The 12,278-nt window shown below is 41.8% G+C and overlaps 1 protein-coding gene across 1 annotated transcript in view; it reads right to left on the reverse strand.

Annotated features, from left to right (window-relative positions):
• Positions 1–12,278, reverse strand: part of LOC310950587 (CUB and sushi domain-containing protein 3-like) — a gene marked incomplete at its 5' end in the record, with an annotated part of 253,461 nt that overhangs the window by 194,684 nt on the left and 46,499 nt on the right. The window contains one exon of the mRNA XM_083918484.1: positions 10,094–10,288. Coding sequence (XP_083774610.1) covers positions 10,094–10,288 — 195 coding nt within the window. The remainder of the gene's footprint in view (positions 1–10,093; positions 10,289–12,278) is intronic.

Consider the following 12,278-nt stretch of genomic DNA (forward strand, 5'->3'; position numbering starts at 1 on the left):
AGCCAGGTTCCCAACTCCTGTTTTGTTGCTCGGAGAGCTGCGGTGTCCTTCAAGGTGCAGTCAGAGATCTTGCCCAGGCTCTTGACTGGCTTCTCTCCCACAGATGGAATCTGGGTGTCCCCTATTGAGAAGCGAAACCTTTCTGAAACCTTCCCCTTCTTCACCACCAGGGACCTGGACTTGGCTGGCTTGAAGCTCATTCCTGCCCAGCGAATGAGAAGTTCCAGGCCTTGGAGGATCCATCTACAGCCCGTCATTGATGTAGTAGTCACTGTCAGATCATCCATGAACGCTCTGATAGGGGAATGTCTCATGCCTGAGTTGGTAAGTGGTCCTCTACACTCCACCTCTGCTGACTTCACCAGCATATTCATAGACAAGGAAAACAAAACCACAGAAATGGTGCATCCTGTGATGATGCCCTTCTCCAGCCGATGAAATGCAGATGTTACTGTTCCGGAAGTGACTCTCAAACTGAAGCAGCTGTAGTAGTCCAGTATGAGGTCCTTGATCTTGCCTGGAACATGGTGTCGGTCAAGCAAGGTTTCCACCAGCTTCTGTGGAATGGACCCGTAGGCGTTGGCAAGGTCGAGCCAAAGGACTGCCAGGTCTCCTTTGCCTTCCCGTGCCTCCCGGATCATCTGGGTGACAACTCCCGTGTGCTCGATGCATCCTGGGACCTTTGGGACTCCCCCTTCTGCAGAGGTGTCAATGTACGTGTTCCTCAAGAGGAACTCCATCATGCGCCGGGCAACAATACTGAAAAATATCTTGCCCTCGACGCTGAGGAGTGAGATGATCCTGAATTGCTTGATGGTAGTTGAGCTCTCCTCCTTTGGAATCCAGACCCCCTCTGCGTGTCTCCACTGCTGGGCCACCTTCTCCCTTCTCCAGATGACCCTGAGGATCGTCCACAGTCGCTTCAAGAGTCTGGGGCATCTCTTATAGACCACATATGGCACTCGGCTGGGGCCTGGTGCTGAATTAGATCTTGCTGCCTTGACAACTTCCTCAACTTCTTTCAAAGTTGGCTCCTTGGTATTAAATGCAGAGGTGGGTTCAGGCAGAGTTACCAAGGTTCTGCATGGCCCAAGATCTAACTCTCTAGCGCTATCACTGTAGGTGGCATTGAGGTACTTGTTAACCTCGCCCTTAGTGCAGGCAAGGTGACCATTTATTTTTTGCCCGAGGATCTTCTTGGTGAAACCAAAGGGATTCGAGATGAAGGCTACACGTCTCCTGGCTCTCTACCTACCCCTCCTCCTATGCCACTCTGCTCGGCAGAGGGTGGTGAGCTTTTTCCTCTATGCTACAGAGCTCTGTCAGCCCAGCCTTCTCCTACTCCCTTGCTACCTTAAACTGCCGTCCAAGCAGTCTAAGCTCCTGCCGAAGCTGGCTGATTTTCACCTCCCGTCTGTTTGGCTCCCCTAGACGTTTGGTTGGCTGTTGTTCCTTTATGCCAAACCTTTCAGCACCAATACTGACAATCATCCCAGACATTGACAGCAATTTCTGGCCTGCATCTCCCCTTGCAGTAGCGTCAAGGACTTCGTCCAGATCTTCATCAAACTGGAGCCACTCTCTTTCTTTGTTGGCAGCAGGCCACATGACCCGGCAGTGTTTTTCGGAATGCTTGAATCGAGAAAAGGCTTGTGGGGCGTGGAGGGACTGGGCACTGTGGGTTGACTCCTGGCCGGGCTCCTCGAGCGTCTCACTACTGATCAGTCTTGTTAAACTGTGTTTAATAACAGGCTTCTGGTCCAGCTGCAGTATTGTTATCGTTGTTACTGTTACTGTTGTCAGGCACCTGGCCTGGTTAAAGATTGTCCAAATAAACATGATAACAAAGCAAGAGAAAAGGTCTGTCATTTCCTTCATGGTGCCAAAAAGATATTTCAGTCAAATAAAAAGGTATTTCTGCAGATTAAAGGGACTGGGTGGCTTTAATGTGTCCCACATAAATAGATGTCTTAATCACATAAATGTCAGCCCGATCACGCTATAAACTTCAAATTGGATTGTGATTATTCAGTTACAAGAAACATTGAAGTTTAAAAAAAGACTTATCTTTATTTTACCTACAGACATATAGTTATGTATGTTCGCATATTATGATCCAGATAAAAGCAGTACACATATCTGTACATGAGTCTGTACAGGAGAAAGGTCAGAGCCCCTTCCGCTAAAAAGGTCTCTGTACGGCCCTGCACCACACATTGCTACCTGGTCTGTGGGAAACACTGAATATTGAATGACTAAGCATTTTTAGATACTTGATACTATGGTGGCAATTTGGTCGGTGCCAAAAATATCAAAATTCAATGGGTAAGGGATTTGGTCATTTTTTTCGTTTCATTTTAAAACCTAATTCTTCTCCAAATACTATTACAATGGTTGCCTGTTATTACCGTTATGGATTTCTGGGAGTAGCTCGGTCATGATATTGAGCTATTTTCATATCAGTTTTTATTATGGAGAACAACTTGGCACTCACTTGAAATGAAAAACCTTACCGCTGGCAAATTTTCATATTTGAATTCTCAATTTGAGTTGAGCTGAAATGGCCGTTGCATTACCAAACATGGAAATGCTTTAAAAGACTAAGGTTTTTCTGTGGCCTAATTCTCTTATTATGTTGGACAGTGGCTGGCAGCAAGAATGACAGTGTTTCAATAGGCTATATTCTCATGTTACCTAGCTGTCCCTGTTTGCTGTCTCGTTGCCTGGTTTAATGAATGTCCAGAGACAATTTAGATGGAAGCAATCGAAATGGGCTCCTGAGAGATGAAGAAGCAACTCACAATTAGAATAGCCATTAATTCTCCATCTCACTGCCTTTCTGTGCTTGCTTGGAGTTGATACTGTCAGTTGTTGTTTTTTTTTTTAAATGCTAGTCTGTCAATCTCTTTGACTCTGCACTTTTTTAACATCCCCCCATTTATGTCTACTACTTTTTCTATAAACATTACAAGCTCTACAGTACTGTCGCCTTTAAGAAACACACCTTTATGGTAAATCTAAATGTATTCATTCAACTTGTATTTACTTTTTGGGACTACATTAAGAGGTGAACCCTCATTTTCCATGAGGCCGAGATTACATTATGGCAACAAAATAACATGTAACATGTAACTTAACAACATGTAACATAACAACATAACAGTCACATGCTTAAACTAAAACTACTAAGCATATTTCTAATCCGGAGCATAAAATATAAAAGCCGTCTTTCCAAGTTCAGTGTTGACTCAAAGAACATGAAGTGTAATCCAATTCTGAGAGCAGGTTGGATAAGCTCCTACCTGAAAGTCAAATAGTCAAGTAATGCAGGTTGGTAGTGTGTTAAGGAGCGCTTTGTAAATAAATACACTATATACCAGTGTTGAGCTTTTCTCACAGAAAGCTACAGAGGGCCAGCTAACTTGTTCATAGAGCATTGAAGGGCTTAGTGGTTGCCTTGCTGATACTGGCTTAAACGCGTCCACACCAGCAACAGTTGCTGCTGCAGCGCTGCCTGCCTTTCCACATTGAGATTCCCTAAGATAGTCATAAATAAATCAAATGTTTAATTTAATTTAATTATAAATGTAATTTATATTTATTCGAGACAGAATGCTGAGATTCTGTCCACAGAAACAAAACAAAGCATTTTTTTCTGACATTCCATTTCCAAAAAAGTTGGGAAGCTGTATAAAATGTATTAACAGAATATGCTGATTTCCAAAACATTGAAACCCCATATTTAATTGAAAATAGCAAAAACTCAAAATGTTTTATATGGAACTGAGAAATGTCATTGCTTTTTGAAAATGATATGCCAATTTTGAATTTGATGCCAGCAACACATACTGCCACCGGCCCAACAAAAGACTGTAAAAGTTCTCAAATGCTGAAAGAAAAACACCTGGTGGAACCTCTCACAATTAATTAGGTCAACTGGCAGCAGATTAGTAACGAGAAAGCTGAGGCTTTCTGAAATAAAGATAGGGCAGGGTTCAAATTACTGAAATAGTGCAACAATTTAAGAATAATGTTTCTCAATGTAAAGTTGAAAAGGATTTGGAGGGTTTTATTGGCTACAGTACATAAATCATTTAAAGATTCAGAGAATCTGGAGGAATCTCTGTACACAAGGGACAAGGCCGGTGACTTGCATGCTCCGAGCCCACTGTGTGTGATATGTGGAGAAGCTGTCGAATTAGACAATGAAGCCCGCAAAACTGCTTCGGCACTTTGAGTCCAAGCACCCTGCACTTAAAAAAAAAAAACAAAGTTGAGTAAACGTAGCAATCATAGCATAGCAAGTGCTGAGAGCCACCACCTACTGTAAAAATTGTTGCTTTGAATGCAAAAACAAGGCAATACTGATGGTTCATGTGTGATATGCCTTATATTTCAAGGTGATGTGCATGAGGATATATTGTGTGCACTGTCTCTGCCAACTAACACATCTGGGGCAGAACTATTTAAGTCTCTTAACGAGTACATGTCAGGCAAACTGGAATGGTCATTCTGTGTTGGAATATGCAGCAATCAGGGCAGCAGCTATGACCGGATAGCTGTCTGGTATCACTACCGAGTCAAAAAGGTCGCTCCTGAATGTCAGTCAACACACTGACATACACAGAGAAATGATGGCGAGCTAAATAATGTAACTTGATCTGTGACATTATTACATTTATAAATCACATCAAAGTGCACACAAGCAGTACAAACACCCTCTCTTACACACCCAAGGTAGGTGGCTGTCAAAGGCGAGATCCCTGATCCTTGAGTTAAAACAGTTATTACAGAGATATGTTTCAGAAAAAAAGTCAGCGCTTGCAGCACACTTCAGTGATGAGTGGATCACAAAGCTCGCTTACCTGTGTGACATCTCCAACCTGCTCAGTGAACTCAATTTATCACTTTAGGCTGCCATAGATAGTTTCAACAATTGCAGGTTCTGTTTCTATAAAGAAACCCAAGTTTCAGCTGCAGCTTTTTAACCAGATTATCAACCGTAAAAAGGTGAATTTATCATCAATCCAGATTCCTACATATTTGTAATGTACGTAAAGTGCTAATCTGAAGTTTGCAATTATCAATATTCTTGGCTCTTGTGAAAAGCATAAAATTTGTTGAATCAGCATTTAACACAATATTGAGACCAATGCGTGACTCTTAAAGAATATTAAAAGAAAGCTGCAGATTGTCAATAGACAATTTGACATTACAGGTATTTGACTGGTTTAGAGATTGAGGTGTTGGGTGGACAGTGGATTGGGGAGAGATTTTAGGTCACTGTGTGTTTAGTGTGAAACAATTGATGATGAGCAGAAAGGGCAGGATCTCTAAGGAAATAAGATCAAAGGACCATCTGCCCACATACAGAAGCCAGGCTGGATTTAGTCAAGAGAGATTGTGGCTAAAGCAGTGCCCAGGCCTGAAAAAGAGTGATGTTTCTGGCCCGTGGCAATACAGGCTAACACCATCCTCAAATGGAAAGGAACCCTCCATCTGTAGCTTTTTGTTTCCTTCAAGCTTGCCATTTCTCAAACATATGCTGAGCAATTTTCTTTTTTGCTGTGGCTTGCACTGTAGAATGAGTTGGCATGAGCAAATCTGCTCTGCTGGCTTTGGGATTTTTTTAGGATTGTTTATTAAGATGGGAAGGGAGATCTTTGACTCTTTTGTATATTCTCTCTTCTATTTGGATGAGTTTGCACATCTTAGATTTACAGTAGCAGCACCAAAATGTGCCAATTATTCAATTAAGACATGCAGTAAGGGCGCACTCACACTGTCCATCCGTACCGTGCCCAAACAGGTTTTACGGGTAAAGCCTAGTTCGTTTGACCAGTGTGAGTGCAACCGCACCGCGCCTAGCCGCGGCACGCTTGCCGTCCGCGGACCGCTTGGGAGAGGTGGGCTTTTGTGAGCGCGTTTAGACATTAACGAGCACGAGCGTGCGCACGTGTACGAGCAAGAGCACGAGGCCTACGCCGGCTCTGACGTCATTTTATGTGCGCCTGTTTGGAAATAGAAGAAGAAGAAAAAAGACGGACCATGCGCTGACATTTAAAACAATGGCGGCGAAAGGTTCACGTTGGTGTGATGCGGAGGTGGAATCTTAACTGCAGATTTGGTCGGATGAAAATATTCAAAAACAGTCGGACAAGACGCGCAAAAACTCCGATGTCTATGGAAAGATTTGTAAACAAAGCGATGCATCGCAATGACGTCAATCGATGCGTGTGACGTGTGACGTGTTACGGCGTGATGACGTGTGGACAGGCAAAAGTACAAGTACCCTAAAGCCCGGGGCATGGTACGGACGGACAGTGTGAGTGCGCCCTTAGTTCCTGCGGTGTTGCTGTCCTGATTGGAACAGAGTGCAGAGTGCAGAGATGAGCTTGTCTTGTGATGGGGGCAACCATTTCCCATAGTGCGACATGGAACGAAACATTATGAAAGAGAACTTTAGGTTATTTACATAACCCCGGTTCTCCGAGTAATATGAGTGAGATGTCTCACCAGACAACCCTTCTTGCTTGGGCGAGTGAGAAGAGGTGCTTATTTTGACTGATGTGGTTCCATCCGCATGAGCTATTTAAGGTAGCTGGGACTACCTGTGGCGGACGGACACCTTTCACCAACCAATCAGGATTGGCGTAATTAGATAAATGCTTCCGAGGGCTGCAGCGAGACGTGCAGCGAGACGTGCATCCGACAGTGCGACATCTCACTCATATTACTCAGAGAACCGGGGTTATGTAAGTAACCTAAAAATTTTGTGACGGGAAAAGGTGACTGTGGAAGCATTACAAGAGTTTCATGGAGATGAACTGCATTAAGGCAGGCTGACACATCAACGTGACATGTTCATTGACATAGCTAAACAGAGGGGGTGTTTGCATAAAAACATTTGGAAATGCTGTGGATTTCCTGAAAGGAGAGCATGGCGAGCCGCTGCGGACCCTGCTGCCAGAAATCACCAAACTGAACAGACTTGGACTCACTGTTACCGTGACCTCTTGCAAATCAGAGAGATCTTTCTCAGGCCTGCAGAGACTTAAAACTTATCTACGTGCCACAATGGGACAGGGAACACTCAATCACCTTGCGGTGTTGAACTGTCACAAAAACATTACAAGGAGCTGCAATCTGGATGATATAGCTGATGATTTTATCACGCGCACAGCTGCCAGGAGGAACATGTTTCTCCTTGGGAAATAGACAATAGCAGACAGTGGGGAGTGACTGACAGAAAAAATAATTTTCTTTCCTTAACAGTAAGCTGGAGATTTCATGTGTCAAAAGTGTGTTGTGCGAATGGATGTTATGAACTTAGCTTCATTGTTTCTATGGTTGTACTGAAAAATATACACTGTGATATTGTAAATATCCTGAGTGTAAATTATTACTGTGTAATGAATATTTGTTATTGTGGTCAATTTCTATGTAAATATCATTGTGATGAATACCAAGTTGTGTATTTTTTTTTTTGCTTATGTGTTGCTATAGGTTACTTGCACAATTATACATGCAAGCGACACAGTGTTATGTTGTGAAAAAAAGTGTTATGTTTTAGCCAATTTGCATAATACTGCTGCCTTCAGACTGTATGGTGTTGTAGTTGGTTGTGGTTGGTGACTATTTATGCAATAAAAGTCAGTTTGTGACAATTATTACCTTGGTAGTATTCATTTAATTTGAGCACCAAAGACTAAATAAAAAAATGAGCACCCACAGGCAAAAACATAAATTGGCGCCTATAACTGACATCATACAGTCAACACTATTATGGTTGCGGAATGATGTCTGGGAGATAATGTTTAAAAGATCATGTTTAAATGAGCATTGAACTGGAAGACAATGAATCATTTTAGTCTCAAACTAAAAAGGATTTATTTGATACTTTTATAGAAGAAGAAGAAGAATTCCTTTATTAGTCCCGCGAATGGGGAAATTCAATTTTCACTCTATTATTTTTTACCCACACACAAAATACACACACACATGCTCAGACAGGACCTATATACATGCAACCAATGGAAGTGAAAGAGATGAGCTGGCACCTCTCCAGCCACCAGTTCACACTCCATTCGTGGTCAACACAGGGACTCGAACCAGCAACCCCCCGGTTCCCGGCCCAGTCACCTATGGACTGAGCTACTACCACCTACTCATGCTAAAATGTTGTGGCCTGACATTTGTAGCACCAGTACCGTTTTAGGGATGCACAAAATTAATGTTTTTCCAGATTGAGTAATCGCATGAATTATTATTATTATTATTATTATTAATAATAATCATTGGAGAGGGAGGGTGGCACGTTGGTGTAGTAATTAGCTCGATCTCCTCACAGTGAGAGGCTTCTGGGTTCGAATCCAGGCCCTAGGTGGAGTTTGCATGTTCTCCCTGTGTCTGCTTCTTCCCACAGTCCAAAGACATTCAGGTTTTAGGTTAAGTGGTGACTCTAAATTGCACTTAGGTATGAATGTGGGCGTGAATGGTTATCCCTCTGTGTCTCTGAAGTTCCACTCCAGTGTTTTCCAGCAACATCCTGTGAGATTTCAGAAAAAGACTTCACCATCTTTTCATAATACATTCAGACAATGAAAACAATCTGAGACTGTCCGTGGAAAAAACAAGTATTGTTAGTAAATGTATATTATCAGTGCCTTGTTTGATTACATTGCAGCCTGTTTCACAGCAGCCAGGCTGAAGTGCTTACTCTCAATACTGGACGGGTTTAAAAAAAATGTATTATTTAGTGATACAGAAATACATGGCGAAATAGGGTCCAGGTTAAAAAAATACTTAAATTCCCCTTTAAGAACTCAGGTTAGACCCAGCCTGCTGTGACCCCCGGTGCTGCAATAGTATCTCAAGTATCTCAGTGAAGTAGTTAGTCCTGCTTGCTTATTAGCTCAGCTTGTACGCCTTCGCTAGCTTACTAGCTTAGAGCCAGACTTTATTCAGACCGCCTCGGCTCCACCTCTTCGCCCGTTTTTGGATTAGCCAGGAGCAGGGTGGAGCAATGACACTGCCAAGATGGTGACCGCTAGAGCCAAAAGGTGCTGCCCACTTTGAGCTTAATTTTGACTCTTCTGAAACCTATGGGTGATGCCGCAGAGACTATGTCCATTATGTATACAGTCTATGGTTCTTACAAGCACAATATCCAATAAATGTTGTGGATTATTTGTGTCAGTGTGACGAGGTCTCATCTAAGCACAGCAAGTGATGAACAGCACAAACACCTAAAACAATTATGAAGCTTAAAAAGTGAAAATCTAATATATCTCAAGCAGAATCTTGAGAGTTTTTAAAAAAAAATCTTAATACTGTTAACTGATCTAGGCTGTTGCGGTATTCGCATACATAATTTCCTGCCCAAGATTTTCAGATAAAAATAAGAGACTTGGAGTGCCTTACATTGCTTGCTTTGTAGCTCATGCAGTCTGGTTTTGTTACTGCAATCTGAGAGGAGAGGTGACTATGCAGCAGGTGCAAAACAGCTCATCGAATCAGAACATATCAAACCAGAAAACCTGTTCACATACCAGAGAACTGGTGCCCAAATCCCGCACTCATCACAAGTCAAACATTTAAGTGCAACCTAAGTGGCGATGCAAAAATCCAGTAGATGTACCTGTATGTTTTCCTGCTAACAGCATTAATGTATTTCAGCTACTTGCTCTACAGAAATAAATATTTAATTAACCTTCGAGCCAGAGGCTCTAATCAACTCCTTCAACATGATTAAAAACATTTCACCCCATCAGATTTTAAATACACAGATCTAATGAAGACTTGTGACACCACCTGTGGCACAAAGCAGTCACCCAATTACACACCACAAAGCTGTCAATCATGTCAAGGCAATTAACTTTAAGCAATTCATAGAAAGCAAATGACAAGAGGTCAAAAAACACAATTAACTGCTCATTTTAAATGTCTCAGGGGAACCCTAAAATGTGTAGATAACATGTATTCTCTATGATGCCCTAAATTCATAATGTACAGCTGGGAGAAAAAGTTGCAGCAGTCATCACCTGCAGGTAAAATGATTAGTAACTCATTTTCAGTGATAAAACATCCTCACCTCTGCAGATTGGCAGAGGGAAGTCCCACACTGACACACCCGCTGCGTTGGTCACACAGGTGAGAAGTGAATGTCCATCGAGGACGTAGCCGTTGACGCACCGGTAGCGGATCTTGTCACCTACGTTGAACTGAGTTCCATTCAGTATGCCTTTGGGTGGAACCCCTGGGTTTCCACATGAGCTGCTTCTCAGCTCTGGAAAATAGAAAGAGAAGACAGTATTGTTGAGATTAAATGTACTGCTGTATAAAATATGTACAAGATAGTGTGGTAAATTTTGTCTCAAGTCATGTATGCAAAGCAATTCCTTTGTATTTCCATAGTTTTGACTACCTAAAATATTTTCATTTTATAATCAAGTCTTTCAATACTTTTAATAGCTTTTAGAGTCTAATGTTTATGCAGTTGCTACTGTGATGGTTAGTTATGTCTGAAGGGCTGAAATTATTTTGGGAAGATGATAAAAATGCACTATACATAAAACTATAGCTGTAAGCTGCAATGATGGGCAAGACAAACAATAACACTAGTACAATGCACAAGGAAATAAAAGTCAAGGTAGTAAAAAAAAAAGAAGGTAAGAAATGAAAGATGAATCTACAGTACATATGCAGTGTATAATCATGTCCATGTTTGCTCCTAAATGGCCGCGCTGCTTAATAGTAGAGACATCACTCAAATTATTATCAAAAATTCAAGGGGGGAAAAATCCTCACCTTAAAAAACCCTCAGAGCACTGAATGTGCACTTTAAGGTCACTCATTATCTGATACCCACTGCAGGGCCTAGTGAACACTCGTGAACACTTAACACGAATACTGGGATTCCATAGAAATGCTGAGCCAACTTGTGGCACATTTTAGGGCAACTAATTCGAGTTGTGAATATTCATGTGAAGTCCATTGCTCACTGCCAACTTTGTTCGTCAAACGAAGACCACACTTAACTGACAGAAACACTATTTTCTTTTCACCCTCCAAATGTTGTTGGGTCTCTGTGTAGTTCCCCCTATTTCCTTTTCAGGAAGCTAAATAGGCTTGTCGCTGAAAGGCAGGTGGGTTATAAGAGGATAGAAGAGTCGTTGTTGTTTTGTTGTTGCATCGGTATGTCGGCTGTTATAAAACCTCACAGGTGCCGTAAAATAAATGCCATTCACTGTCACAAACACGATCAAGTGCGATATGACGCCAGAGATCCAATTACAGCAGCTGACTGTTCGTTTTTCCTTTAAATATCAATAATTGTGACAGCAAAATGACCAGTGTCCTCTGCTATCACTGCAGGAACAAATCATTTGTATGATTCATGTGGTGTCATTCTGTTGATACTTCCTTTTGGAATTATTATTATTACTGATCCAAGGTATCGCAACTACTATCCCTTGTCATGCAACTAGGAAGTAGTGTGTGTTAAAACAGATAGATACTCTTACAACTAAGTTGAGTGAATAAGCAAATGTTCATAAATTATTTTGCCGGTTCATTGTTTAACCAGATGTCTACAAAAATAAGGGAAGTATCTACAGTGGAGATCAAAATTATAGAACACAGTATTCATTCTTGATATATTCTGAAATACTGTTATTTTTTATTGTTTAGAATTTGATAGAATATCTGCTGTGGCTATACCACTGCTGTACTAGCATGTTGTTTTTTTAAATATCCAAGGCACTTCAACAAAAACTTTATTTTGTGAAAAAAGAAGTAACCAAAATTAGCGACCACTTTCAGATCCCTCCCAGTTATTGGGCTTAATCTAACACTTGGTGACATACTTCATTATTGGACACACCCTATTTATCTGGCAGCTCTCCTGGTTACTTTGCAAGATGGTGAGCTGCGCTAAGGTGACTTAAACCCTGAGACAGCAGGTTGTCCAGATGAAGGCCAAAGGGACGACCCTCTCAGCCATAAGAGAGAGGTTGGGCGTTCACAGTGTGTGATTCAAGAAGATTGAAACTTTACAAGGACACAGATTGATTTAAGTCCTTTAAAAAGGCTGGCCGTCCACGTAAAACAAGTGACTCAATGGGGAATCGGTTCAACACTGCGGCTGGAGTAATGGCGAGGATCTGTCTCGGCACACAGTGTCTTGCTGTTTTAGACAATTTGGACTGAAAGCCCACTCTGCACTTTAGTGATGAGAGGACGTTCAATTTATTTGTGTCTGATGGGAAACATTATGT

The sequence above is a fragment of the Echiichthys vipera genome (assembly GCF_963691815.1).
Source record: "Echiichthys vipera genome assembly, chromosome: 8".
NCBI lineage: Eukaryota > Metazoa > Chordata > Actinopteri > Perciformes > Trachinidae > Echiichthys > Echiichthys vipera.